This window comes from Mustela erminea, chromosome 6, assembly GCF_009829155.1.
Source record: "Mustela erminea isolate mMusErm1 chromosome 6, mMusErm1.Pri, whole genome shotgun sequence".
NCBI classification, from domain to species: domain Eukaryota; kingdom Metazoa; phylum Chordata; class Mammalia; order Carnivora; family Mustelidae; genus Mustela; species Mustela erminea.
In genome coordinates this window covers 60,881,740-60,904,493 of record NC_045619.1, presented here as the reverse complement: position 1 = coordinate 60,904,493, position 22,754 = coordinate 60,881,740, and the positions used below count along the sequence as shown (strand labels likewise).

Below are 22,754 nucleotides of genomic sequence, written 5' to 3'. Positions count from 1 at the left end.
AGATTGGGAGGGGAGCCAGGAAAAATCCTTGCCTGGTCTACATCATTGGGTTGTTATAATGTGTAAATGAGACAGTATTTTTTAAAGTACCTTTGAAAAATCCTTAAGCACAATACAACTGATAGAATATTCTAAATTACTGTCCTTAATCTAGTATTTTTAAAAGTACTTTAGAAAACTCCTTAAGCACAATACAACTGATAGAATATTCTAAATTGCTGTCCTTAATCTTTAATCAAAATATACCAAGATAACCTCTCAATACATCAATTTTATTGTGAATAGAAATGTTTGAGAAAATAACTGTGAACTAATGGAATGAATTATTTAAAAATGTGTTTATAAGTTATACAATGGTACTTTTAGTTTGTTCATTCCTTTCTGGTTTGAATAACTCTTTGGGGAATGCCAAGCCATTAGCAAAAATAGACTACTGAAAGAGAGACATAAATGAAGCTTATTATTTTTGTTGTTTCCCCAAGGGACTTACCATTTCTAACAGGTTCAAGAGCAGTTGACTGTGCCTTCTGACAATATTATAAGCTTGACAACAAAGCTCCACAAAATCTTGGAAATGCTGTGGGTTTTTCCCACCCTCTGTAATAAAGTACTCCATCTCTGAAGTGAAAATAAAAGGTGCTCGATCCCTGCAAACCAAAAACAAGAGCAACCATAAGCAGGAGGACAAATGGTAGGTAGAGCTCAATTAGGCAGTACAGCAACTTATTTTCATTTGAATTTTTTATGTTATTTTCTCTCAGCTCTAAGGACTGGAACCACCTCCTTTATGGAAAAGCTGGAAAAACTTGCTAATTGTAGGTTTTGAATAGCTTAGCTGGGCTTCAACAGAGAAGGAAGAACAGGTTATTTTGCATTGATTCATATGGTCTTAAATATTTAATTCCAAGTTATATGTGATGGAAATATTATCCATTAAAATTAATCTAAGACCAATTAATAATAAAGGCAATTTTACAGAAACTATATTGCTAAATTGTTGCTAAATTTTAAAATAAGAGAACAGACCGTATATTTGAACTTATGTTGTTGTTTTTAAGTTTTCTTTTTTTTTTCTTAGAAGATATTGACTCTTTAGGGAAAAGGTTTCAGGTAATAGCTAAGATATATAATGACAAATTCTTTTAGAAGGCAATTTTTGAATAAACAAAGTTAAATTCACTGTCATATGCTTTGTAAGGGAAATAAAAGAAACCTGTTTTTTCATTTCACACTAAGCTCAATAAAAATACTGATCAGAAAGAAGGAAATATGAGCAAACCAATGTGAATTGGTAGGTTAATAATATTACCTCCTGTAGTCCCAAGGTTGAATAGGAAAACAAAGGACCAGAGTAATGGTCCTGTTTTCCCTATTTTTGTCATTTCTTTCTCATGTTCTTTGAGACATGAAGAGACCCAAGATGAAACAAAAGCATTTCTAAGAGATTAGCAGAGGAAGGATTGGAAACACTTCTCTGTGATGTGAAAAACAATGATGAGACAAACCATGCTAATCCTGATTTGACTTAAAGTCCTCTAGAAACATTTGAGATGGGAATACAGTTTTGGGTAAAACATTATTTTTTAAAAGTAAAGATTTTGAGGTGAATTGAAATAAAACATTTTAAAATTTGAACCTAGCAGCCTAGATATAATTGAGGTTAGTCTAAGCAATAATTGAAAAAAGTCATGGAGTATTGAGAAAGCTGCTTTTTAAAAAATGATCATTATAAAGAATGATTATGTTCTGTATTGTTGGGTGCTTAGCATTTGAATAAAAATATAATGCAGTGGAAAATCTTGCTAATCTGATAGACCTCTTAGAATTGTGGATATTCAAATTGGAAAGCTATAACCCAGGCATTCTGTAGGTGATCTGGACCGGTAGAATCTGATTACAGGCAAGTATTTTAAGAAAGAAAGAAAATAAATAATATACCTCTATTTGGTTGTGATTACTTTATTTATTTTAGTGATGCATGCTACCATTGACTATCCAGAGGGGAAGCTGGTATAATAATATATTCAATCATTCAGTCATTCTTTATATGCAATCATTCAGTCATTCTTTCATTCAACAAAATTTACTGAGCACCTAGATACTGAGGAATGTGTCTTAAGAATCAAGTCCAAATTTTAAAATGTTTGCCTCATATCCTTTTATTTTTGGCCTTCATTGACTTATCCAATTTATATGCTATGAATTTACTTTACAGCCCTGTGTTTTAGTCAAACTGGAAATGGAGCTATTGAAAACAGGAGATATACCATGGGTTCTAATCCCGGACCTGCTGTATCTCAATTCCTCCTCTCTGAGGTCGGTGAGTAATACCCAGCTCTTAGAATTCCTGTGAAGATTACTAAAAAAAATGTACACGAATGCCTGAGACATGGAGAGGCTACACACTTGGGAACTGCTCTGATTAAAAGCACTATGCAGAGGGCACAGACTGTAGCCCTTGTCAGTCAGGTTTTCAATTGTGTTCTAGCACTTACTACTTCTGTGATCCTGGGCAACTTACTTGTCCTCTCCATGTCTTAATTTCCTCCTCTGTAAAATAGAGGCAAGGGCACTTGACTCTTAGGACTTGTGAGAAGATGAAGTCTGTTAAAGCATATAAAAGTATTAAAACTCATAGTCTGGCACATAGTGAGCATTCAACAAATGTTAAATACTTATTCGTCCTCCAACTAATAAAAATAAATGGGTTCTCAGAGCTGAATCTTGTCATAATTAAATCTTCCTCTCTCCTTAAAAATGCTTAAATGTCCATCCTTCCTTCAAAGTTTAATTTACTCTCAGCAACTCCATGTAACCTCTTTGTATGCATAAACCCTTAAGTGGACCTTTGAATTTGGTAGCAGTCAAAATTTTGAAATAATTTTAAGAGAGTAAATTGTATAACTTCCTGAAATTTTCTTTTCTAATGTGCTACAGATTCTTTTTTCTTTCATATGCTTGATCAAATGGATTTCCCTTGGAAAGTTGTAATTATGCTCGAGTTCATGTGATAACATATTTCCTCCTTCCATGGTAAGCACCATTATAAATCAGATGAAGAAACACCACAGCAGAAAGTCAAATACATAAAAGAATCATTTCTGAATTGGAGAAAATATAAACTAATAGTAATATTGAAGGACCCAATCCTGGCTGTGTTTAAATATTTCCACAATCTAAATTTTCAGTGGGTCCAACAAAATAAAATGCTACCTTTTTTTCTATATGACTTGCAGGACTCACTTCTGGCCAATTTTTAAAATGACTTAGACTAAAATTTTTCTGTAAATGGAAAGAGGCTGCACATGTGAAACAGAATCCTATCCCAACCATACAAGCTGTTAAGAGTCGTAGCTGGGATGTGCTTTATCATGATAGTTCATTCAACTATCATGCGAACCTAATCCGAGGTCGCAGAATTAATGTATTGGAGACTATATCTGAAGTTTAAGCAATACTTACAAATCTGAGATATAAATTGGTTGTGGCAAGAAAGCAGATTAGAAACTATTTGATCTCTTAGAGCCCATACTGTTACTGCATTCTGATTCATATGCTGACAACCTCTCACTTACAGCTTGTCAAATTTACCAGAAATTTCTTGTTTTGACTATCCTACTCTATTTCCAGATTAGTGGTTTTACTATTACTTGCCTAAGCCCTACCTGCTCTTGCTTCTGTACCTTTTACCTGTATTATTTCCTGCTTCTGGCCATGTTACTCTCTTTCTCTGTGTCTCCCACCTAATGCCCTAATTGTTTTCTAGTTAAGTCTTCTCTAATTTACCTATCCTTTGCTGATTTCTCTCTTACTTTGCCTTCTCTTTTAATTTAGCCCTACAGCTAATCTATTTCATTCTTTATAGTCTCTAATTGTCTTATGATTTTTCCCCCAAATGACCTATATGATTTTCAAGGGAAGAGGCACTATTTTGTCTTTCCTTTATTTACTCTGAATGCCTCAAACAATATTTTGACAGTATTCTGCAATGGATGCAACAGCAAATATACATAGCTCATGCAGTGAAGAAGTTGGATAATTTAACATTTATGTGGGAAGGCCATTTGAACAATCTTATTTTATTATAATTTTATTATAATTCTGTCATTTTGTTGTCAGAGTTAATCTTTTTATTAGCTTACAATTAGTCCTTCTCTGAAAGTATTATTCTGTAAAAATGCTAAGAATATTTTCTAGATGAGAAGTGAGTAGTACTTTAAAAATGCATATATACTTGAGAAATTTAAGGATATTTCTGTTGCAAACAAATACTGATTATTAAGGGGACAAATAAATTCATTTGATATGGGAAATAGCAGGACAATTAGTAATTTGCTGTTTGTTATTACTTTTGCATAAACCCCTCGAACCATTCTGTCAATGTAATCTCCTTCGAGAAACGCACTAGAACACTAAGATCATCATCATTAAAAATGTATACATTGCCATTGCACTGAGGGTGCTTAAGTTTTCAGGATATGTCTCTCCATTAGGTCACTTTCATCTAGCCAGGGATGAATGGACCCAAAATGTTAGAGTACTATAGTTATTTACCAACAAATATTTATTCAGCATTTACAATAGATATGTGTAAGGCTTATAGGTGAGGTTGAAGATTTTAAAATTAAACATCCTAAAAGCAATAAAAAATGTATTGATAATAATCAAAGTGTTTTGAAAAAGTCCCTCCAGCTGTAACATGGAAAAGAATTTGCAACAGGGAAGATGTATGTGAGTAGATCAGATAAGAGACTTTGCAGAAGATTTTGATTAGATATGAGAGCATAGTTCAGATTAGGATTGTGGCATGCAGTACAGAGAAGCGGGTAGACAAAAAAAATTTTCAGTCAAAAACAAGAGGACTTCATATGGTTCAAAATGAATAGGAGAAGAGTGTTAGGAACGGGTTTAAATTTTTGGCTTGTATGTCAGGAAGATATAGTGCAACATTCAGAGTGGGTTCAGCTTTGAACAAGTTACCTTTGAGGTGTCTTTGAGACAGACAGGAGCAGATGATAATGAAGGATTGTGATCCTTATTTCCAGACCATAAAGAAAAGATCTAGCCTGGAGGTAAAATTTTGTGAGTTAAATTTCTACTTTGATTACCTAAGGACCTCAGGACACAAGAAACAATATGGTGGTGAATTCTCTGAGAGTTCTTTTTGCCATGTATAGTCCAAACACAGAGTTCAAGAAGCTGGCAATCTGGAGATGCCAGGGAATGCAGACAAAAAAATTTCCAAGAAAATCCTGCTCTTTCTAGCCGAAGGCCCAGGAAAGGGGTAGCCTAAGAGAGAGACAATGTTTAGACAATAACCACTCTACTCCAACCAAATAATGCAGGAAAAGAAAGTATGTATAACTCTATTTCCCCCACCACACCAGTGAAGGCTCCAAGGTGATCCTAAAACTCCATTCTCACCAAGTTGTAATGAGCGACCTCAGTTCCATGTCTGTGAGTAAGGAATTGGTATTGGTGGAGGCATTACAGGATTTCCTTTTCTTTAGTGCCCTCAGTTCTTGGTCACACTGCTGTGAAGAATGAAAAAGTAGACCACAGGAAGAATGGCAGGCAGCAAAACAAAGTTTACTGAGTCATAGTTACTGAGTGATAGTACAAAGCTTCCCAAGAGGGAGAGGACATGAGAGGGCCGCCACTGGAGTTCCTAAGTCTAGGGGTTTCTATGGGCTGGTTGGCGAGCTGTTTTGATCCAATTAACTCTCCCTGCATCTTCCATCCAATCAGGATGTCATCCACCTATCATGTGGGAAAAGGTAGAGGGCTCCTTCCAGAGTGGTGTAAAATCCTTTTAAGGGTGGTTTCTTCTTAGTGCGGGAGCTTCTTGTCTCTGCCTGCCTTTCTTCTGACTATCCTGCATTAGAGGGGTAGACACATAGGTCATTTGAGTAGGATAAATAACAGAAATAAACTCACACAAATAGGCCCAACTGATTTTTGGTGAAGGTGTGGAGGCAATCCTATGGAGAAAGGATATAGGCTTTTGATCAAATGATAATGGAGCAACCAGACATTCATAGGCAAAAAGATGGAAACCTCACACTTAATAAAAAAGTTAACTTTAAGTGGATTATAGACTTAAATATAAAATATAAAACTATAAAACTTACAGAAAAAATGTAGAAGAAAATCTTTGGGATCTAGGGCTATGCAGAGAGTTTTTAAGAGAATAAAAAGACAAGTTACAGACTGGGAGACCATTTTTGCAGACCACACAGAGGAGTGATACCTATAATCTATAAAGAAGTCTCAAAATTTAACTGTAAAAGAAAATCAAACAACACAGTTAGAAAATCGGCAAAAGACATGAAAGGACAACAGAAGAGGATATGCAGATGGTAAATTAGCACATGAAAGAATGTTCAACATCAGCTATTAGGGGAATGCAAGTTAAAACCACAATGAGGTATCACTACATATCTATCAGAATGGCTAACATAAAAAGTGAGTGACAATACCAAATGCTGGCAAGGATATGGAGAGAAACTGGATCACTCACACACTGATGGTGAAAATGTAAAATGTTATAGCTACTATTTGGGAAGACAGCTTCATAGTTTCTTAAACAACAACAACGTGTAACTGATGTGCAAAAGAAAGAATTCTTGAGATGTCTTTGGTGCAAAAAAGACGGTTTTAAGGGAGACAAACCATAAGAGAATCTTAATCTCATGAAACAAACTGAGGGTTTCTGGGGGGTGAGGGGGTAGGGATAGGGTGGCTGGGTTATGGACATTGGGGAGGGTATGTTCTGTGGTGAGTGCTGTGAAACGTATAAGCCTGATGATTCACAGACCTATACCCCTGAGGCAAAGAATTCATTATATGTTAATTTAAATTTTTTTAAATTAAATTTTAAAAAAAGAACAATAATGTATTGTGCTTTTAAAAATTTTGTTGAGGGTAGGTCTTCCATTAAGTGTTCCTATCACAATAAAATAAAAATAAAAGACTTAAAAAAAAAAAAGATGGTTTTAGTAAAGTACAGGGTCAGAACCTGTGGGCAGAAAGAGCTGGAATGGCCGATCATATATTATCAAGTTGGGAGGAGGCTTAGGGATAGTTTAAGTGTCTAAAGAACTTTGGAAACAAGGTTTCCAGTGCCTTGAGGGGGCTGGTTTTGGTAGGAAAAGGTCATTTATTACTGTCTAGGAAGACCCTAGTCAGAAAGCCCTTCAGATGTATATCATTGGGCTATATGCTGGGGGGATGATTGCCAACATGCATCTTGGGGGGTAGAGATAAAGGAAATTTCCAAAGAATTTTTATATGTTAAAGTAGACTTACAGGATCCTGGGGGATTGGGATAAATGTTAAGCTAAGATTGCGTTTTGCCCGTAGCAAAGTATTAATATCAAGGCAGCTGAGTTTCTAGAGGAATGTCACTGCCTGTTTCAAGGACTTGTCAATGGGCTGTAAGTAGAATGGAAATTTAATTTTTTCTTTTGCCTTTGTTTCTCACATCACATCTACCATACAACCCAATAATTATACTTTTGAAAACTTGTCTCAGAGAAATGAAAATTTATATTCCCACAAAGGCGTATACATGACTGTTCATAGTAGCTTTTTTTTAAAAAAGATTTTATTTATTTATTTAAGAGACAGAGCAAGAGCGGGTGGGGTGGGGAGCAGAGGTAGAGGGGAAAGGGAGAAGCAGACACCCCACTTGTGGGGGGAGCCCTATGTGAGGCTTAATCCCGGGAACCTGAGATCATGACCTGAGCCGAAGGCAGCCGCTTAACCCACTAAGCCACCCAGACACCCCCACAACAGCTTTATCTGTAATACTTAATAACTGGAAATAAGCCAGATGTCCTTCCATCAGTGAATAATTAAACAAACTGGTTTATCCATACTATGGACTATTATTTTTCAATGATAGGAACAAACTATTGATACACAGAACAGGTTAGGTGACTGTCCAGAGAATTATACTGTGTGAAAAAGCCAATCTCAAAAGATTATATACCATATGATTACATTTACATAATATTCTTGAAAAGACACAATTATAGAAATGGAGAACAAATTAGTGGTTTCTAGGAGATAAGAATGGAAGGGGGCAAGAGTGAGAGAAAAGTAGATATGACCAAAAAAGGGCAACAAAGAATACTAGGGGCCTCGAAACTCTTTTGCATCTGAACTATATCAATATCAATATCCTGGTTATGATATTATATCGTGATTTTATAAGATGTTACCATTAGGGGGAACTGGCAAACTGTACATGGGATTTCTTTGTATTATTTCTTACCACTGAATGTGATTCCACAATTACCTCAAAATAAAAAGTTTAATTAAAATTTATATAAGTAATCTAGATATTGATATTGATAGAAGCCTTAGGTGTGGCTGATACGAGTTTGGTGGAGACTGCAAGGGGATAAGAGAAGAGGGATAAGATGAGTCTTGTAGAATTTAACATTTAATAGTGTAGTAAAAGGGAACCTCCTGTATTAACACTAAGAAGGGAAGAAAAACCAGAGTGATAACCTATTCCAGAAGGCAGGTGGAGAGGTATTTTGAGGAACGAGAAGTCAACATCATTGAAATCTGCTGATAAATCAGACAAAATGAGGAATGGATATTGTTGAATTAAATACTACACAGGTCATTGTTGTTTTTTTTGTTTTTTTTTTGTTTTGTTTTGTTTTGTTTTTAAATATTTTATTTATTTGGGGCACCTGGGTGGCTCATTGGGTTAAAGCCTCTGCCTTCGGTTCAGGTCATGATCTCAGGGTCCTGGGATCAAGCCCCACATCGGGCTCTCTGCTCAGCAGGGAACCTGCTTCCTCCTCTCTCTCTCTGGGCCTGCCTCTCTGCCAACTTGTGATCTCTGTCAAATAAATAAATAAAATCTTAAAAAATATATTTTATTTATTTATTTGACACAGAGAGAGATAGATCACAAATCGGCAGAGAGGCAGGCAGAGGGGGAAGGAGTAGCAGGCTCCCTGCTGAGCAGAGACCCCCCCCCCATGTGGGGCTTGATCCCAGGACCCTGAGATCATGACCTGAGCTGAAGGCAGAGGCTTTAACTCACTGAGCCACCCAGGTACCCCAGGTCATTTTTGATCTTATCTTTTTTTTTTTTTTTTTTAAAGATTTACTTATTGAGAGAGAGAGAGAGAGCGAGCGCTGGGGGAGGGGCAAAAGGAGAGGGAGAGGATCTCTAGCAGACTCCCCTCCTGCCAATCCCAGGACCCTGAGATAAACCTGAGCCGAAATCAAGAGTCCACAACTCAACTGACAGAGCCACCCAGAAGCCCCTGATTTTATCGTCTAATAAAGAATAAAGTCAGATTGAGGTGGTTATGGAATGAAAAGTAAGGAAAAGATGTCAAGAATTTAGACAACTCCTTCAGGAAGTTTATATATAATGAGCAAAGTGGCATGGAAATTGGGCATTTCATGCAAGGTTATTTAAGCTTTGGAGAGACCAGGATATTTAAAAAGATTATTTAAGAGGGAGAGGATAAATATGCAAGGAAAAATGAATTATTGAGAGCATAACGTATGTTAGAATGTGGGAGGGAAATGGCTCTAAAGCACAGATCGAGGGATTGGCTTTAGAGAGAAAAGCAAATCTACTCTAACAAGAAGAAGAAGTTGATGTAATTAAGATGTAATTAAGTTTGTGAATTTTGTATTGAGTAGAAAAGCAGGCTCTGTTACCATTTCTATTTCCCTAAGACAGTAGGAGTTGAGGTTGTCTATTTAAATGAAGTAGGGAGTGAAGAATAATGGGTAGGAGAGATACAAGGTTCATCCCGCAAGAATAAAGTACAAATCCTTGTGGTGCATGAGATAGAGAAATGGATGCAGAAGGATTGTGGGCTGTGAGGACAGCCTATTTGAAAATAGGGACAATGTTTGCCTGTAGTCATGGTGTTCTCTAGCAGCACTTGGCTGCCATGGTGTAGAACAGAGAAAGATGAGTGGGTTATGGCACATGTTTATCTTCTGCCTTCGCACTTTTATTCACAACACTCAGACTATTAAATATAGGCTTTTTTTTTTCCCTACTAATTTAAGCTCTCATCCTTTCTTCAAAGTCCTACTATTGTTATACTTTCTCCTGAAATCTTCTCACTATCACTAGCCCTCCCAGTGGGGATTGCCCTATTCTGAAATATATTTTTAAGGAAAATGGACCAAGCATCCTAATTGTAATGGATGCCCTCTGAAACAAGTGAGGTGTTGTATCCTTAAAATGAGTGGTCTTCCACTTATTGATCTATTCCTTGAGCAAATACATACATACTTTAAAAATGAATGATGTTCAATTTTAAAGTATGGAGCACATAAGCTATTTAAGGACACCATAATGCACAGAAGTAACTTCCTCCAATGTGATTTATACAGTCTAGATAATAGCCCTGGACCTCATCCCAACAGCTCGGGGTGGTCTTTGGCCACCCAAAGTTCAATAAAACGGTTGCTGGTGGGCTTTGAAAACTAGAGTCACATCCCATAAACATTTAGCTATTCCTATTAGATGGCTCTTTTTAAAATGTAAAAAAAAACAAAAACAAAAAACAAAAAACAAAAAACTTAAAAGAGAATGACAATTGTGCCTGTCTTTTCACCCCTAAGAGAGGACACTACCTATGGATGAGAGAGTGGCCCTGCTCCTTTAACACATGTTCTTAGTTTGTGAATGCTTCTCACAGTACAATCATCTTGCAACATATGTGACTATAGTTGTTAAAGATATAAATTTAATATATATCATGGCCATAAAGGCAGGATAACTATGTCATCTGCTACTAACTAAAGAAACAGCCATCTGTCCCAATACTGGAGAGAAAACAGAGTGTGCTAGGATTATTGAGAAATGGGAGTATCAGTTTCCCACAGGGCATCTTCCCAAGGGTCCTACCACCTACTGCGCATGATTTTGGACAAGTTATAACCGCTAAAACTTCTCTCTTAGTTCTCGATCTATCAATTAGAGAAAATAACAGCAGCTACCTCAAAGAGTTCCTGTGAGGATTAATTAAGTAATGCAAACCCAGTATTTATGAAGCTTAAAAGGGTAATTTTGACTATTTCCTTTAGAATCTGATCCCCAATACCAGATGATGCAGCATCACACTAAGGAGTGCTTACTTTTTGCCACTCCCAGTGATAATCCAGAGCAATATGAGAAAAGCTACCTATTTCAATGCTGCTGATGGAGGCAGGCAGGGGATCTGGAGAATGAAATGGAAAGATAGAGAATTCTATGAAGGATTCATGGGCTCTGTGGACATACATATTTCTTCTTTTTATACTATAGTTCATCTAGTATTTACTTGAGTAACTGAGAATGTCAGTAAATGGACATAAATTTTAGTCCTAAACTTTAGACTCAAGTGTTTGAATATGTGTTTTTACCCTGAATTGAAATGTGGGACTCAGAAATGAGGTACATTTTATTTTTATTATTGAAACTATTATTATTGATTTCATGAATTTCAGATGGTTTCGCCCTCATGAAATATCATAGTAACATTAAAATATATTGTCTTAGAGATTTAAAAAATTGTAGACTCCCATCATAGTGAATGGTGATATTAACATACCAATAAATGAATGCAGACAGAGTACACTGGGAATGTGTAAGCCTATATTTTCCGGTATCACAAACGACCTACATTTCAGAGAACACATTTTGCTGTCCAACAGAAACAGCCCAAGTCTCTTGTCTAATATCCATGAGTTAATTGAGAAGGCAAATTTGGAATCTCCATTGGATAGGATAGAACCTTGTATAATTAGACAGCACAGGAAACCTCCTATGTGCAATATAGAGAAAATATAAGGGTGCATGTACATTACAAAAAGAACATTTAACACCCCATGAGATCTCCAAGCTCTCAGCAATTATTAACTAAGGGGACTCTCACCAATAATCTGTTAAGTATAAAACATGTTTGTTTTTTTTTTTTCTTCTCCTCGTCTAGCCTCTTGTGGATGCACTGTGGGTCCACAGTTAGACTCTGAGAGGTCCCTGATCTTAAACTGCTTAGAAATTTTAGATACTGACTCTGGAGTTCCTGTCAGGCTCAGATACATTATCTCTCTTATTTGAAAAGAGTAGTTAAAACAGCTACCTCTTCAAAATGATCAGTTGTACTTTCTTAAGTCTGGTATTTTGGGTGTGAGTTTATAGTAGGTCAGGATTTTATGAGGACAAGAAGAGACTGATCAGGTCAGCTCCTCTGAAATCTCATGTTTCCTCCCTTGAGTTTGAGTTCAAGAATAAGTGTATAGTTTTGCTTTGCATGAAATTTCCAATGTATGCTTGGAACAGATGCTAGTCTAGCTATGAGGAAAAGATTATCAATGCCATAATGCTTGTGTGAAATTGGATTGTGCCATCATATTTTAAATAAGATAGGCTTTCAACTCAAGTTGGAAATAAAAATCAAGAATAGTCCAGGTTACCTCTGAAAATATTAAATAGCCCACAAAGTTACTATTTGCATGATCAAAATTTATGAATCATGCTTGAAATGGACATATTATCTCTTACCAAGTTTAACACCATGAGTTAAAACTCTGTATGGAAGCAGGTACTCTGTCTTTAATTGAACACTAGATGAAGTTCTTACACTAGGTTCATGTTTAGGAGACATGTGCAGCCTTTCTTTAAATTTCTTTAAAAACTAGATTCAGACTCAGTTGCTTATACTCTCAGTTGCTTATACTGACAGGTACATACCTTAGGCCAATTGAGAGAGCATGCATGTCTTCTATGTCAATCATACTTTGTTTGCAATGGAAGACAGACTCATTGAGTGCCAGAAGGCAGAATCCTCCCACTACTTTGTTTTCTCTCCCTCTCTTCTTCCCTCTCTCATTTTGTTCCTTTTATTCCCTCTTTCTCCTACACTTCATCCTTTCTTATCATCCCTCTCCTCATTTGAAAACTTACAAGTCTCTCTTTGAAGAAAATTCATGTTTTGTTCTTGTTGTTGTTGTTTTAATTGGAGGAACTGTTTTCTACATATATTGGGACAGAGGTAAATATAAAAAAGGTTACTCAGAAGAAACCAGACAATAAAAAACCCAGTGGAATGATTAGGGGGATGGGAGAAGGAGAAATGATAGTCAGTAGATGAAAATGACAGAACAAACTTTTTCTGGAAATAAGTCTATGTGAGAGTACTTTGAATATCAAAGCACTATTCAGATGTTAGGTATAGTTTGCCTGGGACTGGCTTTGTGACTGGTGGAAGCCTTTGTGAAACTTATAGTATACCAATTTTTTTTTTTTTTAGTTATTTCATTGTGGTTGAATACACATTACATAAAATTTATCATCTCAACAATTTTTAAGTGTATAGTTCAGTGGTATTAAATATGTTCATAGCATTGTGCAACGACCATCATCATCCATCTCTGCATTGTTCTTTTCATCTTATAAAACTGAAACACTATACCCATTAAACAATAACTCCACATTCCCCCTCCACCCAGCAGCTGGCCACCACTATTTTGCTTTTGTTTCTATGAATGTGATTACCCTAAGTACCTCATGTAAGTGAAATCATGCAGTATTTGTCTTTTTGTGACTGGTTTATTTCACTTAACATGTCCTCAAGGTTCATCCGTGTTGTTGTATGTGTTAGAATTTCTCTCCTTTAAGGCTGAATAATACTATATTAAATATATATACCATGTTCCTCTTACCCGTTCTTCTGTTGATGGACCTTTGGATTGCTTCCCCATTTCAGTTATTGTGAATAATGCTGCTATAAGCATGAGTATACAAAGATCTCTTTGAGACCCTGTTTTTAATTCTTTTCAGTAGAATTGCTGGATCTTATGGTAATTTTTTATAAATTTTTTGAGAAACACAGTATTTTTTGAGGCCATACTGTGTCCCATAGCAGTGGGATCATTTTACATTTCCACTAACATTGTACAGGAGGTCCAATTTCTTCTCATTTTCACCAAGACTTGTTTTCTGCTTTTTAATATTATCCATATTAATGGGTGTAAGGTAATGATTCAAATTCTGAGTCTCATTCCCAACTCCCACACGTAAACTGACCATTAAGTAAAAATCCCTTGGTAAATTTGTAGTTAGGATAACAGAATATGGCAGGTTCTTAATTCGATCTTCAGAAAAATTGTACTTTCTTAGGTCAAGAGAGGTAAATTTTAAGACATTTTTGTAGTGATCCTTCAATCAACCAAAATTGAGCCTCAGCTAGGTGTCAGGAGCTAGCTAGATGCTTAAGATACAAAGATGCCCATAAGGCAGTCACAGTTGGAGAAGTACTGGAAAACGTGCTTTTTTCAGATACTGCTTTCAGTAAAAAAACCCACAATGTTTATTAGTAAACATTTGTGTGAATAACAGACCAATGAGACTCACCTAATTTTAGAGAACACTAAGATAGTAATTAAAGCATGTAAGAGATCATTAATGCCTATATAGCATTTGGATTACAATGAATATTACATAAAACCAGAATGATTGGAGTAAGACAAAAAAAAAATCTTTTAATCTGCTAAGGGAGTTTGTTTATTTGTTTGTTGTTTTTCCCAAGGATGGTTTTAAATTAAGGGTATTTAGAATATAAACATTATAGTACTCAAATTAGAAATTAAACAAAAAATTTTAAATTAGTGGTAACTAACTATTGAAGATAAATGTCAAGATGATTATAGATACAGGGAATTTTTATGACTAATATTGAGATGAAAATTCTGGGATGAATTATATTTGGTGATAGGTGATCTATTGAAATAAAGTTTGAAGTGTATAAACCATGCTATAGGAAGATAGATACATAATATTTTAGTTATCTTCATGTAAATATTTGAATAGGAAAAAATGAGTTGGAATTTTATTTTGTTTGTGTTCTGGAATGATTGTTCATCTGTTTTAAATGGATTCATGTCCTCTGATATGGTGGCATATATTTAACTCACTTTTTTTTTTTTTAAGAAAAAAAAGAAAGCTCTTATTTGTGACATTCTGCAGCTTTCATGGTGTATATACTTTCACTATGGCTGATTTCCGGCTACCAAAGTGATGTCGCTGAACATGGAGCTGAGAAGGAATACAGACAATATGCTCTTGCAAGCTAGCCCCCTTCACTGGTGAAAAAAAAAATCAAGCTAGCTTGATCCAATTCGAGGACACTTCTGCTTATGCCTAAAATTATATCAGAAGTCAAGAATGGGGACGCCTGGGTGGCTCAGTTGGTTAAGCAGCTGCCTTCGGCTCAGGTCATGATCCCAGCGTCCTGGGATCGAGTCCCACATCGGGCTCCTTACTCAGCAGGGAGCCTGCTTCTCCCTCTGCCTCTGCCTCTGCCTGTGCTCGCTCTCTCCCCCTCTCTCTCTCTGATAAATAAATAAAATCTTTAAAAAAAAAAAAAAAGAAGTCAAGAATGACTTGGTGAAATATCTTATAATCTAAATTAACCTGAAGAATACTGCAATGTAGTAAAAAAGATTGCAGTGCAATCTGTCAGTTAAGAAGCCTCAAATTCAGAGAACTTTAAGGACTCATTTGTTTCAGAGTGCATACTTTAAAAAAAGTACCAAAATAAGATATTCAAATAATTTTAAACATAAAGTCACAATAATCACCTAGAAATGCAGTCTCATTTCTTGTCACTTCATTTGAAGCACTGACACTACAGTTAATTAGAACATTTCTCGAGCTTTTACTCAATGCTAGACACTCTTCTAAGCACTTCACACGTATCAGTTAATCTTCAAAAAAATATGTTTCATAAAAAACTACACTGAATCACAGAGAAGCCATTTGTTCAAGGTCACATCATTAGTACACTGTACTATGGAATTAACAAAAAAAATCATACAGTGTATCTCCAGGGTATCTGAGTTTAACCACCACCACTCACACAACCTCTAAAATTAAAGACTTCATGCAAGTCTAGTATTACTGAAGCAAAAGACAACATAGATTGTGAAAATATAGTTTGGAAAAATACAAATATGAAACAATGAATTAGAAGAATAATAAACATCACCAATAAAAGGCCTTCCTTAATTTTTCCTCCTCTATAAGAGAAAGTCACCATCAAGAAATTACTGAGTTGAAATTTGCAGTTTATTACAATGATAGCTTTCATGTAATGAAAAAATTGCAATGTAGAAGTCATTGTTACAAGGGAAATTTGAGCACAAAAGTGTGGATGCATAATTAGTTAACCACTTTAATTTGAATTTTTGTGAGAGAAAATAAAGAAGATAATAATGAAGCAATATTTCAAAAGAAAAATCAGAAAAAACTTCAGAAAGTTGGTGGAATTCTTCATTGTTCCCATTGTAAGGATTAGCCAAATTTCCCCCAGAATCATTAAGGGATGATAGGGCTGAATTGCCCTGTGATTTAATCCACTGGTGTAAATCCTCTTTATCTAATCTCATAATTAAAAGCATTAAGGAAGGATTGTTTGTTTATATACAGGATCTGAAATCCTTCATATTCATAGCTGAGATAACATTTCTTCTCTCTTCAAAGCTAGAAAGTCTACAGGAGGCTCCAATTTGGTCTAAGCATGGGCTTTCCAGATTTCTGGTAAAATGAATTCAGGAGAATGGTTCAGGGACATCTGGGCAAGAATTCCAAATGAAAGTGTTGCTGGGCTAACTCGATATAATCCAAGAACCAGGAGAGCCAATGTCTATGAACATTTTCTAAACAGAATCACATAAATGTTTTAGTGTGAGATGTTCAGGAATGGTGATGTAAGCATGAATATTAAAGGGCAATGGCCCAGCAAGAAATCAGTTTCTTTCTCAAGATCCTGCTTGTAAGAAAAACATCACCTCATTATTCTTCCTTTTAAAGAAACCAAAGATCAAAGGAAAATCTATCCCCAGATATACTACTACAACTGGTTCTGCTCTGTTGGTCTGCTAATTTCCATTATTAAGTTCTGTAACCTTGGCTGAAGGCTATATCTACATTAGAGAGGGCCTTATGTGCGTATGTGATTTCTTTTTTGCCAACCCATAAACCATCCCCAACTTTAAACTACGACTCTTTATGTGCAGTTGAGCAATGATCAAGGCAAGTGGATTATGAAGTGAAATTACTTGATATGTGTTAGTAATCCTTTGTAAACCTAAAAAGTTATACAAATACTTTCCTCCTCCATATGTTTAAGGAGTAGATAGTAGGAGAAACACATGTGTCTGGGATACATGTAATTATGTTAAGGAGTATGATCCTGGATATTACTGGTTATTACTAGAGCATTATATGACCTTGCTAGACTGTTAGAGAGTAGGATAGTTCTAGGGCATGATTTACATGCCTGGCTTTGTACATTATGGGCAGGTTATTAATATGTCTAGTGGGTGTTTAAAAGAAGTTAGGTGAAGCTAGACTTTTCTCTAAAAATCAGGTCTGGGACGCCTGGGCTCAGTCGTTAAGCATTTACCTTCAACTCAGGTCATGATCCTGGTATCCTGGGATTGAGCCCCACATCTGGCTCCCTGCTCAGCAGGAAGCCTGCTTCTCCCTCTCCCATTCCCCATGCTTGTGCTCCCTTCTCTTGCTGTGTCTCTCCCAATCAAATAAAAAATTAAAATCTTTAAAGAAATAAAGATCAGGTCTATAATGTAAAAAAGGTAGTAAAAATAAGAATGTTCATGTGTCATGGGGGATACAGAAGTTTGATTTATAAGAAGCCTATTGTCAACCTAGCAACCACTAAGAACAACCAATGGTCCTAGGACAGAAGTAGTCAGCTATCTTATGAAACAGCATTCAAATGAATTCTTGACACAGCCAAAAGAGACTTGGAAGAAAATTGTTAGAATACAAATTCAGAAGTAACAGTTTCAAGACAGAAATCCAAGGGGATATTGCTAATGAGTCTTAGATAGCCACTGGTAGAGATAAAATCTTGCAAGTAATAATCCAAATGGATCATTGTGCTGCAGCTGGCCCCCTTAACTGGTGAATAATAATCAATAATCTCAAAGGAAGACAGTGTTAACTTCCTTTTTGTTCATCCAATCAATAATTATTGAATGATTGAAGGCTTCCCTATGAATGGTTTATTACCTGAAAAGCAATATTAAGAACCTACTATCAGTAAGGATCTGTGCTGGGTACATTTTCATGCACCTCAGACATTGCACAAAAAGAGAATTAAAATTGCCATAAGAGGACCTGAATAGACGTTTTTCCAAATAACACATACAAACAGCCGACACATATATATAAAGATGCTGCATATCACAGATGATCAGGGAAATGCAAATCAAAACCACAATGAGATATCACCTTACAGCTGTTAGAAAAACTCGTACCAAAAAGCAAGAACAAATGTTGGTGAGGATATGGAGAAAACAAAACTCTTGTGCAGTTGGTAGGAATGTAAATTGGTCCAGTCACTATGGAAAGCAGCATGAGGGTTCCTCAAAAAACTAAAAACAGAAGTACCATACAATCCAGTAATTCCACTTCTGAGTATTACATGAAGAAAATGAAAAGATTAATTTGAAAAAATATATGCACCCCTATGTTTATGTTCCTCAATAGATGAATGGATAAAGATGTGGCATATATACACAATGGAATGTTACTCAGCCATAAAAAAGAAAAAAGTCTTGCTATCATGACAACATGAATGGATCCATAAGGTATCATGCTAGGTGAAATAAATCAGACAGAGAAAGACAAATAGCATATGATTTCACTTATGTAAGTGGAATCTGAAAAACAAAACAAAACAAAAAACCAAAAAACAGAGACAAATTCATAAATACCCAGAACTGGTAGTTGCCAGAAGTGAGGGCAATAGGAGATAGCAAAATAGATGAAAGGGATTTATAAGTACAAGCTTCCAGTTATAAAAGAAATAAGTCAGAGGGATAAAATGTACAGCATAGAGAATATATATACATACATACATATATATATATATTCCTATTACATGATAACACAGTGATAAATGTGGGGTGACAGATGGTGACATTTGTGGTGAATATTTTGCAATATACAGAATTGTCAAATCACTATGCTGTGCACCTGAAACTAATATTATATTATATGTCAAAAAAACTGCCAAATGTAGAAGCAGCAGCAGCTGTTGTAATATTAATAAACAAACAAATTTGGCTCTACCTTTTCTATAGACCCTGGGACATATCTCCATTACAGCACTTACCATATTGTTCAGTAACTTGTTCTTTTTTTTTTTTTTAAGATTTTATTTATTTGACAGACAGAGATCACAAGTAGGCAGAGAGGCAGGTGGTGGGGGATGGGTAACCAGCCTCCCTGCTGAGCAGAAAGCCCGATGTGGGGCTCCATCCCAGGACCCCGAGATCATGACCCGAGCCAAAGGCAAAGGCTTTAACCCACTGAGCCACTCAGGCGCCCAGTAACTTGTTCTTTACTTTATATGTCTCCCTTAACTTTTTCTGTAGAAATGCAATATATATATATATGTATATATATATATATATACATATATATATATATTTTGACCACCACTATGGTCAACACTATTGCTGGTTAAATAAATAAAGGTTGACCCACATTTTCAGTGGACCATACAGCAAAAAAAACAAAGATGTCAAAATTGTAATCTAATTTTTAAATTTCTGGGAAAGAGTGGATTTTAGAGAAAACACGTTACATAAGTAAATTATGTCTATATTTATCTTTCATAAACTAGGTATCCTGCCTCTATGGATGTTCTAAAAGTCCGTACAACTCTCTATCTGCCCTCGCTACATTTTACAGTGATTATTCATGTTTTTGTCTTCTACTATTCTAAGAGCAAACCCCACCGAGGTGGTAAATGTGGACTATTACACTTTGTGTCCCAAAGGTTATTAAAGTCCTCAGCACACAGACAATCCTGAGTAGATTTTTAAGAAATGAATGCAGATGTGGTGAGTTTTCTCCATATAGTCAGTATAGAAGGCAGTGTATTGGGAAGAATAACAAGTGAAGTGATTCCATTTGTATGTTTCTACAAAATAGGAAAAATCATATTATGTAGTTTATGCTGACATTTTAATACCAGATAATGGCATCTAATGAAAGTTCATTGTGCTATCTTGTAGACATTATTTCTTCTATGGGGGAGCTGCTTTTAGCTAAAAGTGACTGATTACACTTTAGAATGGTTTGATTCCATTTCTACTTTCAGGTGAAGTATCCTTTTAAAAAAAGGGACTTTTAGTCTTAAACTTTGGGTTTCCTTGCCCCAGTACAAAGAAAAGAAAACAAAAACTTACTCATCCATCAGTTCTTTTTGGGTTCAGTAAATAATAAAATTATTTATTAAGACTAAAAATCCAGGAGTCATCCTTGAGTGTTTTCCTTTCTTCTCCTACCTGCTAAGCCCCTCCCCCAGCCCATTAATCATGCCGAGTGTCCAAATGATTAGCAGGTCCTATGACTCTGACTCCAAAATAAATTCTCAATCTGTCAGTTTTTACCACTTCCTTTCCATTAAGGTCTTGCCCTAATCATTGTAGTAGACTCCTATCTTGTCTCATTACTTCACAGGACAGCAGGAAAGAGTTTTGAAATCCATCAACGGCTTGAGTTGTGTCCCATCTCTATCTAGAGGCCTCTTTAAAATAGCCTTAATTCCATTAAGACAATGAATTGCTCAAGAAAAAAAGTCTTAGTTGGAAACTCTTCATATCTTATCATGAGGAATTATATGCCAAATTTGCCCCTTAAAAAATCCATAAGAAAAAAAATTCCCAAAACTGACATCATGAGAAATCATCATGACCCAGTCATAGTAGAGAATTCTTCACATGTAATCATTAATTACACAGTTGTGTCCCATCTCTATCTAGAGGCCTCTTTAAAATAGCATCCCTGCCCCAGTAACTCTCTATTCCATTTCTTTGCTTTGGTTTCTTATTAACAAATTAAACTCCTCTTTTCCTCGTATCATTTCTTTGCATGTTAACTTGTTTAATGTGTGTCATCTCTACTAGAAAGAGATCAGGGTTTGTGTCTGCCTTGTTTACGGTTATAGCCTCAGAGCCTTGAATGGTAGTTACTCACTAGGTATTTTTGGAATTCTTCAATGCGATCTCAGTGTAGGAAATGTGCTAGTTTTATGATATGTAGACCAGGGGTGGTGATTGCTATGGGCAATATACCAGATGTATTGAGACCATGAATTCATGCCTCATTGTCCATTCAAGGTTTATAAAAAAATGAAAATATTATATTTCAGACAATTCAGCCTAGAACAGGATTAGTGTCTCATGGGAGAAGTTCACTAACGATTTGAAGAAACCTAATTTATTCCATTAACAATCTATGGAAAAAATATTTCCTTCAATCTTATTAGATATATAAACATGTTTGTGTCATTTGGGGGGATGTGAGAGATGGGGAGTCAGTCATTTGCTGGATTCCTATGCCATTACATGTTATACATCACTCTAAGACATTGCTTAATTACTCTAAAAAACATTATTTGCACACTGACCTTTTTATCCCTCCAAATGTTTGTGCATGACCTAGGAATTTTCCAAAGTCAATATGAAACATGTGGCCTGACTTTGTCAGCATGATATTGTCGTTATGCCGGTCACAGACTCCCAGGATGAACGTTACCACACACCAGCCAGCACAGGAATAGAAAAAGTTCCTCAAGGCCTAATCAGTTGAAAAACAATAACACAAAGATAATACACACACAAAATGAGCAAATGTGTTAGCATCAGAGTTAATGGTAAAAACTATCATAAAAAGCAAAATTACATAATTGAGAACTACTTCTACATCTCAGTTGAGAGAAGATTATGATTAAATGACTGGTTCTGGATATGCTACAGAAGAACATGAAGCAACTTCTTCTTTGGCCTAATGAATGTTTTCATTGAAATTGTGCAAAATACCCCTTTTACTCAGTTGGTTCTAATTTTCATAGTTTATTGAAGAGGATTCCTGGTGTGGGTTTTTTTCACGTCTCAAATATACAATATTGAGTGATTTTTTTCAAGGTAAAAGAAGAAACAATATGGCTCAATATTGCCTATGCCCCAAAATTTAAAATATCAATTTTGAATATTTGAATTTTTAACACAGATAAAGCCATACTGAGATTTATGTAATGTATTATGTATATCCTTGCACATAGGTCATCCACTTGTTGTCCAAAAATGGTTTGGTATGGTCTTACATCAGTGAATGTCTTCGTGGGTGGAAGTAGATAACCACTGAGTCAATTGTGGCTTCTATTTCTTCAAGAAACAGAGGTTTCTTGCCAAAACTACTCTTTATTTTCAAAATGATCTCCTGGGTATACATCATTTTCATCAATGATGCAACTTTGTAACCAAGGTATAACTATGAGTGATTGGCTGGTCCATGGTAATCAGTCTCCTAGAATGGTGTGGCTGACATGCTAGAGTGGAAATCCGTGTCACTGAACCTAGTTCATGTCTTAGTTCTGGATATCCCAAGATCCTGAACAAGTCATTTGTGTTGGTGGTACAGTGGTGAGCATAGTTGCCTTCCTGAACAAGTCATTTAATTTGTCTATCTAGATACTTTTCACTTATAAAACAAAGATAATAAAAGATGTCCTTACATGGTAGCTGTGAAGGACAAATCTGTGTGAAAACATCTCTAATATAATCCCAGAGATTTGTTCAAAACTCAAGTTATAATTGTGGGAATGGTGAAAAAATAGATTTCAAGATATCATCTTATCTTTGTTATTTGACCTCCAAAAGCCTGTAATTTGTTC

The 22,754-nt window shown here is 35.7% G+C and overlaps 1 protein-coding gene across 3 annotated transcripts in view; it reads right to left on the bottom strand.

Moving 5' to 3' along the window:
* The window catches only part of PIK3C2G (phosphatidylinositol-4-phosphate 3-kinase catalytic subunit type 2 gamma), a 359,509-nt gene that overhangs the window by 95,610 nt on the left and 241,145 nt on the right, over positions 1-22,754 (bottom strand). For all 3 annotated transcript variants that reach the window (XR_004286866.1, XM_032347455.1, XM_032347456.1), the window contains exons 24-25: positions 21,489-21,658; positions 491-647 (exon numbers count right to left, since the gene is read on the bottom strand). Coding sequence is in view for 2 of the 3 variants with exons in the window: in XM_032347455.1 (XP_032203346.1) it covers positions 491-647; positions 21,489-21,658 (327 nt within the window). In the remaining variant the exon portion in view is untranslated. The remainder of the gene's footprint in view (positions 1-490; positions 648-21,488; positions 21,659-22,754) is intronic.